Source organism: Erpetoichthys calabaricus, chromosome 2, assembly GCF_900747795.2.
Source record: "Erpetoichthys calabaricus chromosome 2, fErpCal1.3, whole genome shotgun sequence".
NCBI lineage: Eukaryota > Metazoa > Chordata > Cladistia > Polypteriformes > Polypteridae > Erpetoichthys > Erpetoichthys calabaricus.
This window is the reverse complement of record NC_041395.2, coordinates 108,172,876-108,193,870: the sequence shown is the minus strand read 5'-3', so window position 1 is coordinate 108,193,870 and position 20,995 is coordinate 108,172,876. Positions and strand designations below refer to the sequence as shown.

Genomic DNA, 20,995 nt, shown 5'->3' with positions numbered 1-20,995 from the left:
TAAGTCGATCTGGACGTAAGTCGGCCTATGTTAATTTAAGGTAAGAATATTAGACTGGGTAATAATATTGTAATCATCTTAAAGTAATATTTTATCAACATTTTCTTACTTTCTAAGACAAACACAGCATACTACAGTACAATTTGTTTAATATGTGGAAAACGTACAAAACAAGAAATACTGTACTGTACATTTAATTCCTGGCACCACTGGTGCTTGGCTGCGGGTTGTCGATATCGCCTTCATCAGATCAGGCGAGGCTGCGGACGGGGTGATGGGAGGAGTTGCTCTTTTCATAAACATAGTGAGCTTCGTCTGAATTGTTTGTTTTTTTTTTTCTCTTCATAAATTTCGCAATAAGGACGAAATGTGTTGCGTGCCATCCGTTCAATCCTCGCAAATCGTTCAATATTTGGGTCCATTTTTTCAAAATGAGCGAGGAGTTTATTCAGTAGATAAATCTTCTGACAATCCCTTTGTGGTGAACATTCTTTGTGGCACGTCCTCCTCTTCGTCTTACTCCAATTCTCTTGTTTCTTCTTCCGCCACTCTTTCTTCTTCTAATTCTATCAGCTCTTCATTCATAAGTTCACCTGATTCCCGGTCTAGCAACTCCTCGACATCTTCCATTTCACATTCCAATGAAAGGTCTTTTGACAGTTTCACTATTTCTTCACGAATCTCATCAAGTTCTTGTTCACTGTTAAATCCAGCAAAAGTATTTACATAACGCTTAACACACTTCTTCCATACGCCATTCATACACTGTGAGTCGACATTTCTTGCGGGGAGGGCTTCTGTTTTCTCTGATCTGAGTTCACCTCTGTTATAGCGCGTCTTTATTTGAAAAGAGCAGTGTCAGATCGGGGCGAGCGTGAACGCTAACTTTGACAAGCACTATAAATTTACAGCGGTTGTTACAGACGTAAATCAAATGTATGTTTTTATTGTATAATATTAACAATAACAGCAGCTCTCTACTCAAAGCGGTAAACTCGAGAAGCTGCTAGCATCGAACCCAGAAGCTCTTGATTGGGAGTCAGCAGTTGTGTGTGGGAACTGTTAACATTTGAATGTGATGATTGTATATAAAACTTGTGCACGAACGAGACTGGGATAACTGTGGATGTGGATGTGAGTGGTGTGTGTGACTGAGAATGACTGGTGTGAAGCCTGAAGTCCAAATATCAAATAAACACTTTCACAAGTACAAGTATAACAGAACAAGTGCGCTTTTATTCAAGAAGAAAAAAGAAAGCAGGTTGCGGTAAGCAGTTGATGCGACTGCTTGCGTAGTGCAATCCTAAGAACTGCCCAATCAAGAGCTTCTGGGTTTGATGCTGGCAGCTTCTCAAGTTTGCCGTTTTGAGTAGAAAGCTGCTATTAGTGTTAATATTATAGGGTTATATGTTAGGGTTATATTATTATCGAAAATTGCCAAAACAACAAGACACAAACACACGTGGGGCAACACTGCTGCGTATATTTTTACTGCTGCGTAGCGAGACTTGAGAGTGCGGGAAACTGGCGCTGCCAACAGCTGGCAGGGGAAACAGTCAAACGCGTCGTAAAGACGAACAGTCGTAACTTGCATAGGTCGTATGTCGACGAGTACCTGTATATATATATATATATATATATATATATATATATATATATATATATATATATATATATATATATCCCCATGCTTCGCAGTGGCGAAGTACTGCTTTTAAATTTTTATTAAGAAGAAAACCTTTTTAAATTGAGTGAAAATATACCAATAACAATTTGTTAAGGATCTGTTTTTTTGTGAAGCTGACTTCACACAGCCTCTCCGCTGTTTTATAAACGAACGCCATATAAGGTCTTCCTTTTTCGTTGCTTCGCCAACGGAAGCAGCCTTTTTATTTAATCCACGGGTTGTCCACTGTTTTTTTGTTCGTTTATTACGATTGTTATAGTTCTGTTTGTATACCACGTTGTCAGTTCAGCACTCCAGTTGTAATATGACCAAGCTGTGCAAGCACACTCTTGAGAATGCAACGTATAGTTGTACAGGAGAAAAGCAATCTTGCCTCAAAGTTCAGTCAGTTCACGTGAGCCGCTCTCTTGTGTGATGTTGCGATGTCCACGGCTTTATTTAATGTTAGCTAAGACCCGGCACTTAAAAGTTTCTCGCTACAGCAATTTTAACTCCGTTACAAAGTGATTCAAAGTCTCGTTTATACCTCGTGTCTTCTCATTAAACTTGTATCTCGCGAATATGGTATTGCAAACGGCAGGGGGAGCGTTTCTATAAACTCAATTTAAACTTACGGTTTACACCGTGCTTTCTCAATTGTGTAATGAATGTTTTCTTCAACGCTCTTTGGGGCTGTTCCTTGTTTTCAGTTCACGTGATTACGTAGGAGGCGTGATGACGTGACACGCAACTCCGCCTCTCACGGCCATCGAGCTGCACTCCATTCCAGTACATGGACAAAAAAGAGGTTCCAGTTATGACCATTACGCGTAGAATTTCGAAATGAAACCTGCCTAACTTTTGTAAGTAAGCTGTAAGGAATGAGCCTGCCAAATTTCAGCCTTCTACCTACATGGGAAGTTGGAGAATTAGTGATGAGTGAGTGAGTGAGTGAGTCAGTCAGTCAGGGTTTTGCCTTTTATTAGTATAGATGTGTATCTATTTTTCCTTTATTCTTGTTTGGATTATTTGCTTTTAACTTTCACTAAATACTTTTAAAACGAACTTTTGGACTGAGAGATTTCTTTCGGCACGCGTTTTACCCATGCTTGATCTCGCCTTATACTTCGGCAGCTACACTCCCAGCTCTGAAAACAATGACAAGCAACAAGCAAAACACCAGCAGCAGAAACCCAGCAGATGATCTGACCACTTCTCCTTAGCGTGTGTTCAGCCACACCCCCTCCACAACGCAAGCAGCATTATACGTCCTGCAAGAAAGAGATGTAACCACGTCCAGGGCCGGAAATAAAGGACAAGTATTGTTTTTACAAAAGTTTTAAAGGAAAAGTGAAAATAATGCATATGTAACAATTCCCATGAAACTAACAATCTCTTTAAATTGTATATCTGGTAAACCAAACCCGGGGGTGGGCAGAGCCCCCTAGTTTATTTAAAAACTGGACTTTTACTCTGAGCCACAGACCCGCTATACCACAGCCCCAGCCACAAACTAAAAGGCAGGCATAGGCTTTCCAAAGATTAATGGGCTACTACCGCAGGTTTGCTCCCCGCTTCTCGGAGCAAGCCACACCCCTTACCAGACTAACAAGGAAGAAGGCACCCAACTCAGTGATGTGGACCCCATCAGCGGAAGCCATGTTCTGTGACATCAAAACCGCCCTAATGACTGCTCTGCTATTGTTATTTCCTGACTTTCCTCTAATCTTTCACTTCCAGACTGACACCTTGGCACTGTGTTGAGCCAAGTTGTAAATGGAGAACAACACTTGATTATGTACCACAGCCTGAAACTGCTAGACTTGGAGACAAGGTACGTGGCAATTACGTGGGAGGCCCTCGCCATCAAATGGGGCATACTATCTGCTAGGCCAGGAGTTCACCCTTGTGATGGACCATGCCCTAAGAAAGTATGTCTGTACCCAAAGGGGTTCGAATCCTCGAATCACCAAATGGTTCCTGAGCCTCAATCCTTATAAACTCCTGATGCTGCACAAATGCAGTGCCCTCCATGCCAATGCTGATGCCCTCTCCCAGTCCCACCACCTCACAGCCAGGTCTGCTTGCCCTGCTGGGTTTGAGTTAAACGGGGATGACTGCGTCATGCACGTGCGTCAGAGGAGATTTGTTTTACTATTAATACTTCCCATCAATTTTGAATAAGTAAATAAAGCAGGCTTTCTCAGACCATCAAAAAAATCATTCCTATTTTTACCAGTGTGTCTGGATCCATAAAAAAGGCAAATTTTTCTTATGCGATAAGGACTTAAACTATTGATGCTTACTTCACAATTCTCTTTTATAACAAGTCTAAAAAAATCTAGGTGTATGCTTAAGATGCCTGGATATTTATCCTCATTTCTTGCTGTTTAAAAAGTAATTAAAGCATTTGTATTTAATGGACAAAATTATTTTACTGATTGCCAGGGGTAACCTGGACTAAACCTGCTTCACACACCAAAATGCATTAGAGCTACTAAACTGTTTTTAAGATAATAAACAGGATTTTTCAAAAAAACATGTAAAAACTATTGCATTTTTTGTTTGAAAAATGACATTTTTATTAAATCTCATCATTCTACTGTAAAACGTGCAAAACACTAAAAGTACAAAGACAGAAGTGTAGAACATATAATAATGCTACAAATAATAACAATAATAATATGAACAGCACACTGCACATGTTTGAGTGATGCAAGTGTCACTTTTAGATTCACTAGAATCACTTTTGGTTTCACTGACTGTTTCAGTTACACTGCATGAAGACAGATTCACTTCATCATCACTGCTGATGAGAGGCTCCTTAACATCACTGCTTGTTGTAACTGTCAAGAGTGTGCAACACCTGGGCTGCTGAAAAATGTTTCTTATGAGAAGTCATTATGAGGCCAGGGGAAGAGGCGTCTACATCGCTGCTCGGGGTAACACTTGAGCCTGATGCTTAAGCAAGACAGGCCTATACTGTTGCACAAGTAATGCTCGGCACTAACGTTGTTGGTACTTTTACAGCCCAAGTAATCCTCGGGTCTTATGTGAGATGCACCTATACAGTTGCTTTTATCACAGTTTTTCACAGCCTGAGTAACACTCAGGTTTAACACTAAGGAGGTTAAATAGCTTTTACCAAGGAAAATCATTTGATCTTCTATATTGCTAAAATTAGCAGTACGATCCACCAATTTCATTCCCCACTAGTGCTGGGCGGTATGACCAAAATTCTATATCACGGTATTTTTCAAGATTGTACCGGTTTCACGGTATTCAACGGTATTTTTTTCCCATGCATGAGTTAATCACATTTTCCACTGCAATTACTGCAGTAGACTGGCTAAGAATAACCTATTCCACTGTCATGAGAATTGTACATTGTACAATAAAACATTTTAATGTGCACACAAGTATTAATACAGGTTTGCATGGCTCCATAAAGTGATAGTTTTCAAGGGGGGGGGGGGCACTAATGAAGAGAAGGAATCACACTGCATGACAGTTGCTGTCAAAATATACAACCTTTTTATTGAACAAATTTTGCAAACCACTTAAACTAAAACTTTGACAACAAATTGTCAACCATCCAAAGAGGCATTTAGTTGTATTGCACTGAACATGTCTTAGAAAAGGAATAAATGGCAAATATTTTATGTAAACCAACTACACTTTGTTAATGTTAACAATCTCTGTCCACTGACATGTTAAAGTGACTTTTTAAACAACTTTACCATCATTAAACTGCATAATATATAAACTAATAAATAATAACAATAAAATAAATAATAGTGCAACTTCTAGTAATAATACTATTACATCAAAACTTCAAGCCCAGGTACATTACACAGTATTCACCAAACTAAAATAAAACAAGTGCAACTTGGAGATGACATCTTTACCAACTGAACCGTCATTAAGGCAAATTGCATTAATAGAGACCTTGCTTCAAGCTAAGAGATATATATATATTATATATATATATATATATAAATAATAATTAATAAAACTGCAACTTGCATTTATAATACTATTTGTTGTTTAGTGAGTCAAAAAAAACAAAAAAAAAGGTCCGTTTTTAAATCCAGTTCGCCGTGTCTGTCTTCGTGGGCGCGATTGCTCGACCGCAGGGAGTTGATGAGGTGATTGGGGTGAGTCGCATCTGATCATTCTCAATTGCTTCGTCGGCTTAGTGTGGCGTGTGAATAAGGCGCTGAGCCCACGGACGGAGACGTATATTTATGGGCCGGCAGGATGGGGGAAGGAAAAAGAAAAGATAGAACACAAGGAGGTTAAAGAAGGGAAAAGGCAGTCATGGGAGACGATCCAGACACCAGGAAGGAGAAGGCAGCACGAGCTGGGGCTCCGTGAGGGAGTGCAGGCTTAGGCGATCTAGGGGCTGGTTCACCCCACTGAGTAAGCGTGTGGAGTGGGGCGAGCGAAATGTAAGACCTCCAAATGGATCTGAGGAGTGACTGAGTGAGCACAAAGGAAGACGGGAGGTGTACCGACCTTGGACGGTCTGGCTGCGCAGTGTGGTGGCAGCCAAAACAGGGGTTGGCAGAAAGCAGTTCGTGCTGCAAAGGCTCCGTCAGCAACGCCAGTGAAGGGTGAGCCGTGGAGACAGAAGGTGGTGTGCTGCGATCGGGCGAGGAGAGAGACTGCATTTTAACGGATATATTTATTATGGATTTTATCCCCACACTTCACTAGCTTTATGGATTTGCTATTTATTTGGGTACTGTATTTTTCTGAACACTGTCCAACGGACACTTTTGGTTTTACTTTGACTGTTTTTAACAAAAGCACTTGAGCACTTTCCAACATCCCCTGGCTTCAATGAGATTTCTCAGCTCATCTCGGTCATAACTATCGACGGTGTTGGTTCAACAGACTCCCATGTGGGAAGAGCGAGTCTGTAGGGGACCGGCACCGTCACAGTATTACACAGTAACCAGATACATTACACAGTATTGAAAAAAAAAATAAAATAAAACAAGTACAACTTGGCTTGCAGTATTATCCAGTAGTATAGAAACAGTATTCATACATTTGAACATAATGCTCCACATCCGACCTTTTAAAACCAAAGTATCTACAGATAACAGACACAGCACCTTTTTTCGTCAAAAGTTCTTCTGTGTTATCATGTTCAACTTTATCGTCTGCTACAGCTTCAGTTTCAGTATGTTCCCTGTCCATTTTCACCGCTCAATACCTCCACTAACACATGTACCCTGTTGGGTGAGTATTTTGCGGTGCACCAGTGAAAAAGGTCCCCCTTAAACAGTTTCCCGCTGCGCCACGTTCCGAATGTTGTTTAGGCTATTTAAACCAGTGTTCCGGTATAAGAAAAATCCATATCATAACAAAAATAAAAAACGGTTTTTGGTATGAACCGGTATACCACCCAGCACTATTCCCCACATGTAAAGTTTCACTTGGTTACACTGTCCAATAAAAAATAAATAAATCTATCAGAACCCCACAATTTCAGCAACACTTTCTACTGGTCTATATCCTTATAAAAGTCCAAACTGGCTCATTGGGTTTTATTTTATTGTATGATTCCCCCATTTACCACAATTTGATTTGTGTGGAACTTAGAGTATGTGAAGTATAAGGACTAATAATGGCCCTCCCTAAATTTTATTTTCATGTTTATCCCTGGTGATTCCAAGTTGACAGAAAACATCTCTGGATTCAGTCACTGTTAAAACTGAGTGAAAAGGTAAGCAACACACCTGATTTTACCACTTCTTTAGCCTCCTCAGCTGGCCATGTCTTGTCTTCCAATGGAGACAGCTTAAGTTGATCTAAAGCCCTGGCAGCATCATCTGATGCTAGGTCATCTTGCAGATCCACCAGCAGGTCAGAGGACATGGCCACGGTGTGTCTATTAAAGGTGCTTCAACGACGTGGGATCTGACTGTAACAAATACAAAAATAAATGAATGACAAAGAGGAAAGAGCATGAGAAATTGTCCAAACAACAAAAACATTTATTTATATAGAACATTTTCATGCAAAACCACAGTAAAAGAAAGAATTACAAATGATACAAATAAATAAAATAGTCAATAAAAACAGTTAAACAAATACATAAATGCAATAAAAATGAAAGAGTTTCAAATGATAGCTACAATAAGATAATCTATGTATATACCCTTTTTAATTTACAATGTATTTACTTTTTCACCAGATAAATACTTTAGATATACAGTACCTACAACATAAGTTCAAGTAGAATAAAGGATGCTGAAGAGAACATACAATTTGCCAATGTACATACACTGGAGAAGATTCTGAATTCTGATTCTTTTTACTGAAATTCAGTGAGGTAACATTAGTCATGAAAACTTAATTAGGTCAAATATTAACAAATACGATAACTGTTAATACACACTCCCCAGCAATCACATTCAAAATTGACCTATAAGAGAGTCCCTAAAGGATCAAAAAGTGATGACTATACAGAGGAAAATGACACACACAGAAAGCCCAAGAGACATGGAAAAAGGGACAAATTAGAAATGAACTGCAAACATGATGTGCACTACTAGTCAACTGTTCCCCAGCTAAACGCACTGCAAACTGCTTCTTCTCAAAATGGAGCCAAATTATCTGCACCTATTAAAATGTTATATGAGTAGGTTAAAGAAAGGAGATTTCAGGAATTTTACAGAGAGAAAGAATCAGGAGATTTCCAGCGAGAGGCTATGACTAGTTTTGAAACAATGTTAAAATAACCTCTGATGGATAAAAGTGAGGGTAAGAATAGTAGAGTAGTCCTGGATAAGAAATTAATGAGACAAAAAGTAATATTAACAGAAAGATCGGATGACAGAGAGTTAGAGACATCAAACCAATAAACAGAGACTGAAGGATAATCCTAAAAGGCAGACAGGATGTCAGGAGAGAAATCATCAGGCCTTAGTCATCTTCAACAACTCAACCTGGAGCCTCCTTGGTTTCTCTGATGATGTCATTGTAAATGACATCATCTACTAAAACCCTACGGAGGTACACATCTATCTATTATAAAAAGAAATCTCCTGTCCTGGAAAGCAAAAAGCAAGTCTACGATATGTGATCTTCTCGTAAGACATTTTAAAGACCCGCGAGACCAAAGACACGCCCTACTTACAATCTATCAAATAGGACAATAGGCAGCAAAACATTCAGTCTTGTGAAGGATTTGAGCACACACAGATCCAGGGCTGAAAGCGCATATAAAGCATATAAGGTACGTTATAAATTAAATGTCGACATCTAAGCGAAGAAGAAAGAGACTCAAATGCGTTGGACAGAAAAAAGAGCAAAAAAGAATAATCAAGGTGCAAATTCAGAAAATAAGGAAAGTAATTATCAGTCCGGAACAAGTGGAATTGAAAAAAAAGCACGTCCAATCCGCCTCAGAATTAAAAGACAATGAGTAAAAGAAAGTGGAACTTCATAAAGACGTTTACAAACGTTGACGCTAAACACATGCAGAACAGGTTGGAGACTATGAAACCAGGGAAATTAGAAAGGCTCTCCTTCTCAGGAGTGGGGTTTGATTTGTCTTCAATTTTTTTTTGTTATAAATTTATCTATTTGTATGGAATGATTACAATAAAATTAATAAATAAAATTTAAAAAAAGAAAGGCTCAAAAAAAAAAAAAAAAACGGCACTATACACATGTAGAGAAAGTTAAAGGATATGAAAGTAGGAAAATTAGAAAATATAAAAAAAGAAAGTAAAGATCGCAGTAGCGCAAACAAACAAACTGCCTCATTTAACTATGCACCAGTCTAACTTTGGTTTTGCACAATAATTACTACACTATTGCTCCTTAACAATTAATTCTACTTTATTCACATAATTGAACTTATTTATTATGTTCTACTATACTGTTACCTTTCAATCAATGACTTTTTGTTAATCTAACGGATATTCTTCTAACTTTGCACAGTTTTTGATAAGCAGACCAGGATGCATTTCATTGCGTGTTGTCCTGTATAACTATGCATGTGACAAATAAAGAATCTTGAGAATTTCAAAAACGGAGTTTACCGCACATGCATTTATTGGTTACTTTGTTAGTGTATATATATTTATCTGTCTGCTTATTTAAAAAGCTACATTTACCCCAGGAGTCAAAAACGTTCTGTCTAGCCCTTGTACAAAAACCTAGACAAAAGCTGGGGTATCACCTTGGTAACCCAATGTATTTTTGGAACTGTGAGAGGAAAATAGCACGATTTTACAGACAGGAGTCCAATGCAGAACTCTACTTACTTTGTAAAAAAAAAAAAAAACTGCTGATGATGTAGATCATTTTGTCTGTGCTGAAATTCCAAACAGAGAAACCTACCCTGACCTCATTAAAAAGATTCAGCATATTGGGACTCGCAAGATTACAAATATTGTTTTTACAGATGTTCTGAAATAAAAGTGAAACTAATGAAATAGCAACAATTCAAAGAAAAAAACAATCTTAAAAGTGTGTATCCGGAAAACCAAATACGGGGGTTGGGGAGTGAAGCCCCCTAGTTATCTAAAAATAAATAAATTCTTGATGGAAAGACTTTGAATTTTCAGAGAATAATTTAGAATATAACTGAAAAAAATCACTTATTGGCATCCAGAGGGTTTGTAACAAGGATTTGGATACAACAGTAATTGGTTTTACTTTTCCTAAATGGTAATGCCAGTAGTTTGCTAGGATTAAATGTAATATTGAGTACTTGTACAACTGATTAGAATTTCTGTTTTCTGAGGCATTTGATTTAGGAGGTATGCACGTGTTCAACAGCTCATGCTCCACACTCACCACAAGAGGGCGAGCCTCCTTTAAAGATGAAAGGTGATATTCAGGTTCAATATTTTTTTCCAAGCATGCACAAGCCAGATTACAAACATATTGTTCAGTTGTGAAAAAAATCTTTTACTGTTGACCATACATATGCAGGGACCCCAAAAGAGCCAGAGTTACTATTAATGACATCTTCAAGCTTAGAAACATGCTTATCACGAAATTCTTTAATCAGGAGGAAAGAGTAGCAAAACCCTCAAAATGGTGGCATGAGAAAATAACATTGGTAAATCCAGTTGCATCAGCATGTATTTATGGTTAAAGAGGTTGGATGTTACAAGAGGTCTGTTAGCAATAAGGAAAGTAAACAATTTAGAAAATTTCAAGTGAGAAATGTGTCAGGAGGAAAAAAATGAAAATGTTTTAGCAGAGGAATTTAACAGCCAAAAAGAATCAGGTTTAAATCAGAAACAAATCTGCACTTTGAGTGAGTCAAGTGAGGAATATTCTGGGAAACAGGAGCTGGTGTTTTTTCTAAAAGGGCAGTCATAAACGAGTTTGTATCCATACTGACAATACTATCATTGACCTTTAAATTTAAAACGTTGCTACAGTAGTTAGATAAGAAAGGAATAAGGATTGATTCAGTGTTGGTAAATAAATACAACACAGGGCAGTTTTCTTACTACCCATCTTCATCAATAAATACCAAAATCTACTGGCATTGTCAGCACCTATGCCAATTACATTGATCCATCGTTGATCGCAGGGGTTGCGTTCCAGAACACCCCGCGAAAGATGAAAATCTGCGAAGTAAAAACCATATGTTTATATAGTTATTTTTATATATTTTAAGCCCTTATAAACTCTCCCACACTCTTATAAACATTTCCCGCACAGTTATACAGCATAAACCGCCTTATTAACATCCACTTACAACTCGTTTCGCGCCCTGGTTAAAGGACACTGTGGCCGTAGATGTTATATTCTTTTCATCCTTCTTAATATAACGAACCGTGGACTCATTGATGCCGTAATGGTGTAGCTGTTCCCTTCCTTCAACATATCCAAAACTTTTACCTTTTCGGCAATCATTTGCATCTTATGTTGGCACTTGGGCACGGCCCCGGAAGCAGTAGCAGGAGCAGATCGTTTTGGAGACATAACGAAGGGCTTGACTATGCAGAAAGATAAACACAAAAGAGCACAAAAGCTAACGAGACGAGATGCTGGCTAACGCAAAGCAGAATTCAATGCTGCTCTCCGTTACTGAGCCAATCAGCACCCAGGAACTTAACCACGTGCTCTGATTGGGTAGCTTCTCAGCCATCCGCCAATAGTGTCCCTTATATGAAATCAACTGGACAAACCAACTGAGGAAGCATGTACCAGAAATAAAAAGACCCATTGTCCGCAGAAATCTGTGAATGAGCAAAAAATCTGCAATATATATTTAGATATGCTTACATATAACATCCGTGAAGTCAAAGCGCGATATAGCGAGGGATTACTGTACTTTGCACTGCAAGTTACACCACTCCACCCTAATGCACTGGCTGCTATGAATTAGCGTTTGACAGCTAATTTGATATTTGATAGCAAATCAGGGTAGAGCTTTGTCTAATAAACTGGATTCCTGAATAAATGCAACATCAAACTTATAGTGCCGTAAGTAATTAAGGACACGTACATGTTTTTCATTAACTCCAAGTACTCACACATTCCAAGAGGTAAGTGGAATATATGAGAAATGCACAAAGTGAAGATGAGAAACCAAGAGATGAAAAAAAAGAAAATAAAAAAAAAGCCTGAAAGCACCAATGCATCTCTGCATTCATGAGACCAACATAACATGCAAAATCTTGAGATGGGCTGGGTACAGCAAAAAAGGTTGCCAGTCCAGTTTACAAGGACTTTTTAATCACTGGAACCATAGCTTTGTTAGCTTTAGCTGTTCCCAAACTGAAGTCAATCAAATTACATTACTAAATGCCATGAAAGTTTACACTAAACATATAAAGCATGTAGAAATTGAAAAATAGAAATGAAAACAGTAATGTCAAAAGGATATGGTGAAAGACAAATGTAACCTACTGAGCATATTCATATGAAAGAGATAAAGCTATCATTACATCTCCTGAATAAATCTCAAAAAAATTAAACAGCATTGCTTCTTTTTTGCACATCACTGAATAATGCAGTCAGCTTTATTAAATCTGCTCCCACAAAATAATAAAAGTCTTGAATCTGGTTGAGAATAATACCAATTACCACTTCTCTTGAAGTGAGATACAGAATAATCACAGCCACTTTTGCATTTGCTGAAAAACAGTCATAGCAAGGCACTTCTGCATCTGTCCCAACCGAATAATCACCCACAGCTTTCTCATATTTATGCTAAGGCAACAATCATTCTGCTATCCAGTATCTGCTAATATGCAAAAATCACAGTCAGACCTCTTAATTCTAATGCTCAGCAATGATGACTGTCACCTTTCTTTAATTATCCCTATCCCTACAAAATAATAATTGCTACCTCTCTTGAACCTTCTTCTAAACATTAATTAATGTCATCCTGTTCTATTCTGCTCCTTAATCATCACAACACAATAATCAGACACTTGCATATTCACAGACAGCTCTATACATCTATCACTATCTTCCTGCTGGTTTAAAGACCATTTTCTGGGATCACACTAACAATACTTTGCAATTTCCAGTTAGCAAATAAACACAAATTAAAAGTGCCAAACAGGACCAATTCTCAACAATTCACCAAAATTTATAGTCCATTAGTGATACGATTCAAATGAGCAGGAACACTAACTATATGAAATTAAGCAACTAACACCCAGTATAGCCTTAGCCAGGCTATATTATATAGCAGAAGCCTACATAGCAGAAACCTGGCAGAGTTACACACAGCTGGAAAACGTGATTCAGAAGTGTGAAAAAACAAAAGTATAAAAAAGTAAAGCAACTTAATGACCGATTATAATGAAGTTACAGATTATTAGGTTTATATTGAATAGATAGGATAAACAGATACATAATTGGCATATAGATACACAGGTTTCATTGACACTCCAATAGCAACACAAAATATAAACTGCACGTAGGTTGTGCAAACAGTGCAAACCACTGAACAAGTTCAAATGTACAATTTGTATACAAGGGGAGACCAAAAAATTCCTGGAATTGGTCAAAAGCATGGGAGTATGGACTAGTTATCGACTATGCCACTAGGTATTGTATGCATACAGTCTTAATAATAATAATAATAATTCATTACATTTGTATAGCGCTTTTCTCAGTACTCAAAGCGCTATCCACACAGGGAGGAACCAGGAAACGAACCCACAATCTTCCACAGTCTGCTTACTGCAAAGCAGCAGCACTACCAGCACTACTGAGGTCTTGTTAATCAGCCCACTGTGAGGCACTGTGCTGATATGATCGAGTATTTCTCACATTTATTCTATTACTAGCTGAAATACCCAGCGTTTTTTTTTTTTTTTTATTCTTTTGAGAACAATATAATTAAAAAAAGCACAACTTTAAAAATAAAAATAAATTAACAAACAATGAAGACTCACTAAGGTGTATGTCTTGCGGTCTTGTATGTATGTTATCATCCAGTTGATGCTCGGAACCAGCCAACTCTATTTAATTTCAAAAGCAACAGGGGCGCGGTGGTGCTCAAACATAAAGAATGCTGGCAGTCACCTGCAGTTCGCTGTCTGGTGGTCATTCGGAGTGTTAATTGGATGATAACATGCATATATGACCGCAAGATCACCCTCCACCATACCCCGGAAGTGATGCTGGAACATACATACACACACACACACACACACACACACTGACTTACAGTATATATAGTCATATATATAGATAGTGTGTTGGGCTTCACCAATTTTTTTTCCTCAAGCTGAAAGAAGCATGTCAGGTAATATCAAACATCAAGACAATGATGATCATGTTTTACAACATTGATGGACTTGCCAATAAAGAATTTGTCCCTCCTCCCGTGAACATACTGATAATCACTGACATTACACTGAACTGCTGAGGTGTCTACGGGAAAGCATAAGAAGTAAAAATGGAGCAGAGGCGCATGTAAAACTGCATTTTGCACCATGACAGCACACTTGCACACACTGCTGCACAATGACAGAGTACCCACACACCACGTTGTCAGTTATGGATATTTTGACCAACAACAAAGTGGTTGTTTGCTTTACATGCCCCAAATTCACCAGAACAGTGACTTCTTTTTGATCCAAAAATTAAAACTAAGACAATTTGCTACCATGGAAGTAATCCAGGAAAAAAATTGCAGAAGGCTACAAATACAGTAGCAAAGGAGGAGTACAGGAAATGTTTCCAAGAATGGAAAAAGCATTGTGACAAGTGTACTGCATCTCAAGCTTTTTTTTTTCTTTTCAAACAATTCAGCCCCCCAACCTCCTGTATAGTTTCCCTAAAGAAAGGTTGTGCCCTCGTCTGAAACATCCATCACCCACCCCCTGGTACTGTTCTTGTAAGATCAAAATACCAATAATCACAAAACAAACAAATCTGTGGTGTAGTAAGGCAAGGAATACAGCTACTTAGAGAGCTTTATAATTTAGGCAAGGAAATAGTAAACATGTTTCAATAAACAAGTATTAACTCTGTGCCCCAATGCTGACATAAATCACCACTCAAAGCTTTTGAGTTTGGCAGTATAGTGACCTTGTATGTATATGTCCAACTAAATGCACTTTGGCAGCACTTCAGTAATCAACCATGAAGCATCTCCATAGTCATTCAATTGAAGGAATAAGAACTGAAAAATAAAGTCTTGCACTCTTGAGTTCTCCTTCTCCTCTACATGCATCATACAAAATATGTAAAGTTTTTAACAATCTGCACATCTACTGGAATGGCCTAATGCTGTTCTGGATTGTGAGCCATGAAAAATTCGTTCAGTGCATTGCTACAATTCAACAAGCAAAGGATATATCCATCTTAGTCTGGTGGAACCCTGTAGAACTATTTATATGTAGGATAACTGATTACTGCAATGCTTTATTACAACCACCCATTTTCTAAACCTGCTTATCCAAAGCAGTGTCACAAGGAAGTTGAAGCCTATCCTAGCAAATCTCAGGTGAATGTTAGGAACAATCCCCTGACACATCACCAGCCCACTGTAGGATGAACACACACATTAATCAGGGGTCAATTTAGCATTAACAATCCTCCTAACCTGCATGTCTTTGGACTGTGGGAGGAAACCTATATGGATACGTGAAGAATATGCAAACTCCACAAAGGGAGCACCCAGGACGTGAACCCTAGTCTCCTAATTACATGACAGCACTACTATTGCACCACTGTGCTGACCTTTGCATTATTACAGGCTCTTCAAACTGCCTTACTTATAACTTTCATTTATTTTAAAATGTTATAGCAAAACTGATTTCTTGCACTAGAAAGTGCAAGCACGTAAATTCTATTCTTAAATCTTTATATTGGTTTTAGGTTATGTTTAAAACAAATTTCCAAAACCTTCTTCTTACATTTAAAGCTTTAAGTAGTGCAGGCCCTACTTTGTTGAATGTATCAATACATACAAAATGGAGCATATGATATAATATCAAGATGACAGAATACTATAATTTTCCAGTATTCTTAAACAACAGTGGGATGTCAAGCTTTGAGCCACAGACCCCAAAGCTGTAGAATTAACTGGCTGTTTGTGTTAGAGAGAATCCGTTGAACTCAGCATTTAAACAGAGGCTAAAGAAGTGGTCTAGCATGTGCTGCTTGTTACTAATTAGATGTTCATAATATTAATAACTGTTTGTTAGTCATTTGTGCAAAAGTACAAGTATGACAATCCCTATCAACTGTCACTGACAATGTATAAATGTCCCTGTTGGACATTTATATTAAATTTACAGCTGAATGGATTTTTCAATGTCATTGAATATAGATGACCACCACATTCTGCTTTTATGGTACTTCTATTTTTACACACAGTTAATTTATCACCTCATTTTAACATGCTGCTGCTAAATAATATTATGCTGAATAAGATGAATTAATAAACAAAGCATAATAGATTATACGTTGGTGCATCCCTGACCTTTTGAAGCTTAATATTGCAATACGACTCATCATTTTGGATGTTCAGCTTACGGAGCCTTGAAATTTGGCTTTGAGTCCCTTCACATAGCCACCAAAAACACACGCAAGCAGCGTATATGTGGCATTCCTGACATGGACTGAAACGCAGCGACTTAGACAGGGAAATCACAGTGCTATCTCCACAAATAATGTTCAATGCAAAATAAACTGATACATTCCATCACGGCACATGGCCAAGAACACACGTGTCAACTGAGGGACACAAAGTACAGGCAGGACAAAGATTGATAGTTCCCTCTGCAACTTTACACTTCGCTCACAAAACAAAGTCATATACACTCTTTGTCCAAGAAAAACAACAGCATCTGTGACTATTCCTCTACATCGACCAAAAAGGAGCCATCACTGATGACAAGTGACAGACAATAAGATGGCAAACAATGCCAAGATAACAAAGCAAAAAATTAGCTTTAAAGAATAAATCATTTAGAATACATATGCAGTATAAAAACCTCCTTATGGTTTACATGGGGTAGGCCTCTACTGATATGACCAAAAAAAAAAAAAAATCGAACATCTCTCACACACACGCCAGACAGCTGCAATAACTTTTCATATACTGTACATACAGTAGCTGTTCAGATGAGATGCTTAAACACTTTCATGGCCTAAAAATGCAGACATCTCTCCTAATTTTCTTACAAAAGTACAGGTTTTTATTAACACACACAGCCCTTATTCCCAATTATACACAGTGTAATAATGGAGGAACACCTAGACCCAGACGATTTTTAGCCTACACTGATGTGCCACCCACTGCAGCAAAACTAAGCCAGTGAAAAAAAAACTTGTAATTTTGCATTGTAAAAGCAATCCATAAACAATGCAGATTCTCAACCAGCCAAATTCACGCAGCTGATCTAACAACGCACATACTTCATCTTTATAACCCTCCCCAGCTGAAATATATTCGTCTCTTCTTCAACCTTGTGGCAATCCCAATATGAAGACTATAATACCCATTATACTCTGCGGTGGATGATTTCATCAACACCTACATAATTTAAGTACAAGCACTGGCATAGGTGCCTTGCCATCAATATATCAGCTTCTACATCTTTTCATTTCTCAACAACTTTGTGATAATTTTTTCAGTAACTGGAATACGGCTTTTATCTTACAGTACATCTTTTTCTCTCAGGGCTGGTTATGCTTAGCTAATATGCATTTACAGAAAGCATCCCACTGCCCCCCATTTTTCATCTACGTTATTTTTGGGGAAATGCCCGATTACAAAAATGACTTATGCAGTGTTGCCAATCACTATCTATTACGATGTCATACTTGATATCATCTACACAGTGACATTCATCCCAATATTGTGCACTTGCTCAAGCTTGCACTTCATTTTAGTGTACACACCACACTCAACAAGAATTCTGAAATGCACAGCCTCCCATTTTTCAAAAAGCCATCACTGTTTGACTGTAAGCAAAATAAAGAAGGAAATAATAAATAATAAAAATAAAAAATATGCAAACTACGTGTCAGATCTAAGCCAGGATAGAGCAGAGTGGACCCAAATTTCTTTTTACAGCTCATGTAAATCCTCTTTTATATAATGTGACAGAAACAGACCAACAGAAGACGGTACTTTCAAGTGAATTAAAGTAATTACTAACTTTTTATTTTTTGGTTGGTAAACATTTACTCAAACTCAATGTATAATAAGTCAGTGCTAATTTCTGGTTTTAATACCAACTTTTTGGCCAGCATTTTACTTTCAATTAATCAAATTTAAATCACCTTTACAACATTAATGAATACTACTATTGGTGAAATCCTGTACTAACCCCCCCCCCCCCCCCCCCCCCCTCAAGGGCCAACTCTGTTATAACACACAGTACCTTAGGCTTTTGCTTTAATGTTTTATCACATTCTTGCATCACTTTATCTTTGTGTTTTTCATACTCTTTTCTTTTTTTTCCCAATAAAAAAATTCTTTCATTGGGTGCTTCCACTCTGCACCACCTTTTTCCATTCCCTCTAATTTAAGGGTCACTTAAACACATACACATACATTAACAACTCCTTATCTTTGTCATCCATTACAGCCTCTGTTGATACTCTGCCAGGACATGGTGTCTACGTGTTCAAAATTCATGTTCAAGCTTATCATTATAATGGTGGACTACACCCCTTTCAGTTGCTTTTTATTTGAGGACTGAAGGTCCACATGTTCTACTAGTGCTTTGAAAAAAGGCATCACATTTGATGTACCACCTATGACTAATGTTTCAGTTTTCTGGATTAATGGAATATTTGTCAAACATGTGCATCTATTATTCCATAAATAATAGATAAAAAGAATGAAGTTTATAAATACAAATGTTTTTCTACTGTGGAACTGATGATATTTTACTGTTCAGATTAACCTAAATAACATGTAGCAAATCTGTCTGGAAACATTGGCCAAAGTCACACGTAAACAGTATGCAAAGCTGGTATATATTTACAGTAAAAGACTTAAAGCTTTCATTACTGCAAAAGGTGGTTCTAGAAATTTTTTAAGAGCTGTGATTCAATGCTTATGCACATGCAGCACATTTCTGTTTTTCTTAGGATTTTTTTTATAAACAGAAAATTAAGTCATATTAAAAAAATGAATTTTCAGATACAGTGCTGTAAAAATAAAACAGACACTGAAGATCAAGTGTGGGATTTGTGGTTTGGTAGAGTTGAATGGGTCAAGGAACTGAATACATTTGTGTGGTTGATTGAAAAACATAGGTGAAAATAATGCTGCTGCATTACAGAACTAGAGAATTGGGTTTAAACCCTGGCACAGTCACATTTGTGACCGTATGTATGAGTCTTAATTGTACATAGTGCTGTAAACTTCATTAAAATAGTTTTCAGGTAAGGTATTTTAATCATGGCACTAGAGAGTGATGACATAAGACTAGAGTTTAAGAATTATATGCCATGCACGTGACAATAATGAACCTATAAGCAAATAATATTATGCACTATCATTGTCTGTTACATCCAACAAGCCATAGGAAAACTGAATGTTGTGAGACCAGCCTGTTCTGACCTGGGGGGTATTTTTCGTACGTCGCTTAAATCATCCGAGATCAGGTGCCTCATCTTGGATAAGTTAATGCCGGTGACACTCATCTGGGATAGGTCGGTTTTTCAAATGCAGCCGTGTATTAGATTAGTCTAGCTGGATCTAATCATCCGAGATGAATGCGCGCACCTGCGCTGATTGAAAAGCCCATATATATTGAGTCTAGAAAACATGATCAGCAAGTCTTTGATAGGCTGTAACAAAATGACGAAAGAACGGGCACATTTTTTTTTTCACACACGCGGCACATGACCTTTTATTCAAAGGACATGAAGAATTTCAAGATTTAATATGCACAAGGGGTAACACTGCAAAAGCAGCTCAGACCAAAAAAGACAGCTGGCAAAAAGTGGCCGACAAATTAAATGCTAAGTAGTGTGCATTGTACTTACTGAATGCAGCGTTTCATTTCCTATGTGTTAGATTAATTATTATTTAATATGTCATAATTCCGGATCAAACGTGAGCACAAGGAGAACATGGGAACAGGTTAAAGTGAAGTACAAGAATATACTTCAAACTGGTAAATATTGGTATATAACTATTTAAAGAATTGTTGACATAAATAATCATATATAATATAAAAAACATTAATTTTAAAGCTAATAAGAAGGCAGACAAGCAAAAAACAGCTGGAGGTCCACACGGTCCAGACCTAACCCCTGCTGAAGAGTTGGCTCTCCAGCAAAATGCCCATCAACCTGTTTCTGAGGGCATTCCAGGGGGAAGCTCCTCCTCAGAACCAGTGGCAGTATGCAGTGGTCACTTCATTTCAGGTAAAGGATGGTCATTGCATATATTTGTCCTCCATGTGTGCCATGGGTATGTTCCATATAGCCCTCTTTTTTGTTGGGTCAGTTGCAGGGAATGTCACATCCCTTGAACCTGTGTCTGACCAACGAGATATTGACTAAGGTCAAATATTTGATGAAGACACTGTGTCTGATTATTCATCAGGAGGAGAGGTACATTTTCCAAATAATGTTTGATCAAACTCCACTCTGATCAGTCCCATGTGCCCCAATCACATTTGGAAATCCTGGTAATGAGAATGTTAGGCTGATTGAGATTCTTCATGGAACTGTGGGTGTTTTTGCCTGTGTATTACCTACCTGCAATGGCATGAAACGCCTCTTTTATTGTCTGCATACGCAGGTGTCCAGAAAACACCATGAAAACCCGAAGGAAATATTTCAGAGCCAAACAGACTTTACGAATTGCCTGGCAAACTGCACTTTTAGTTAGATTTTCCG

General features: G+C 37.8%; 1 protein-coding gene across 2 annotated transcripts in view; it reads right to left on the bottom strand.

Moving 5' to 3' along the window:
* The window catches only part of arhgap1 (Rho GTPase activating protein 1), a 60,777-nt gene that overhangs the window by 32,782 nt on the left and 7,000 nt on the right, over nucleotides 1-20,995 (bottom strand). For both annotated transcript variants that reach the window (XM_051922716.1, XM_051922715.1), the window contains exon 2: nucleotides 7,417-7,597. In XM_051922716.1, coding sequence (XP_051778676.1) covers nucleotides 7,417-7,555 — 139 coding nt within the window. In that variant the 5' untranslated portion in view covers nucleotides 7,556-7,597. The remainder of the gene's footprint in view (nucleotides 1-7,416; nucleotides 7,598-20,995) is intronic.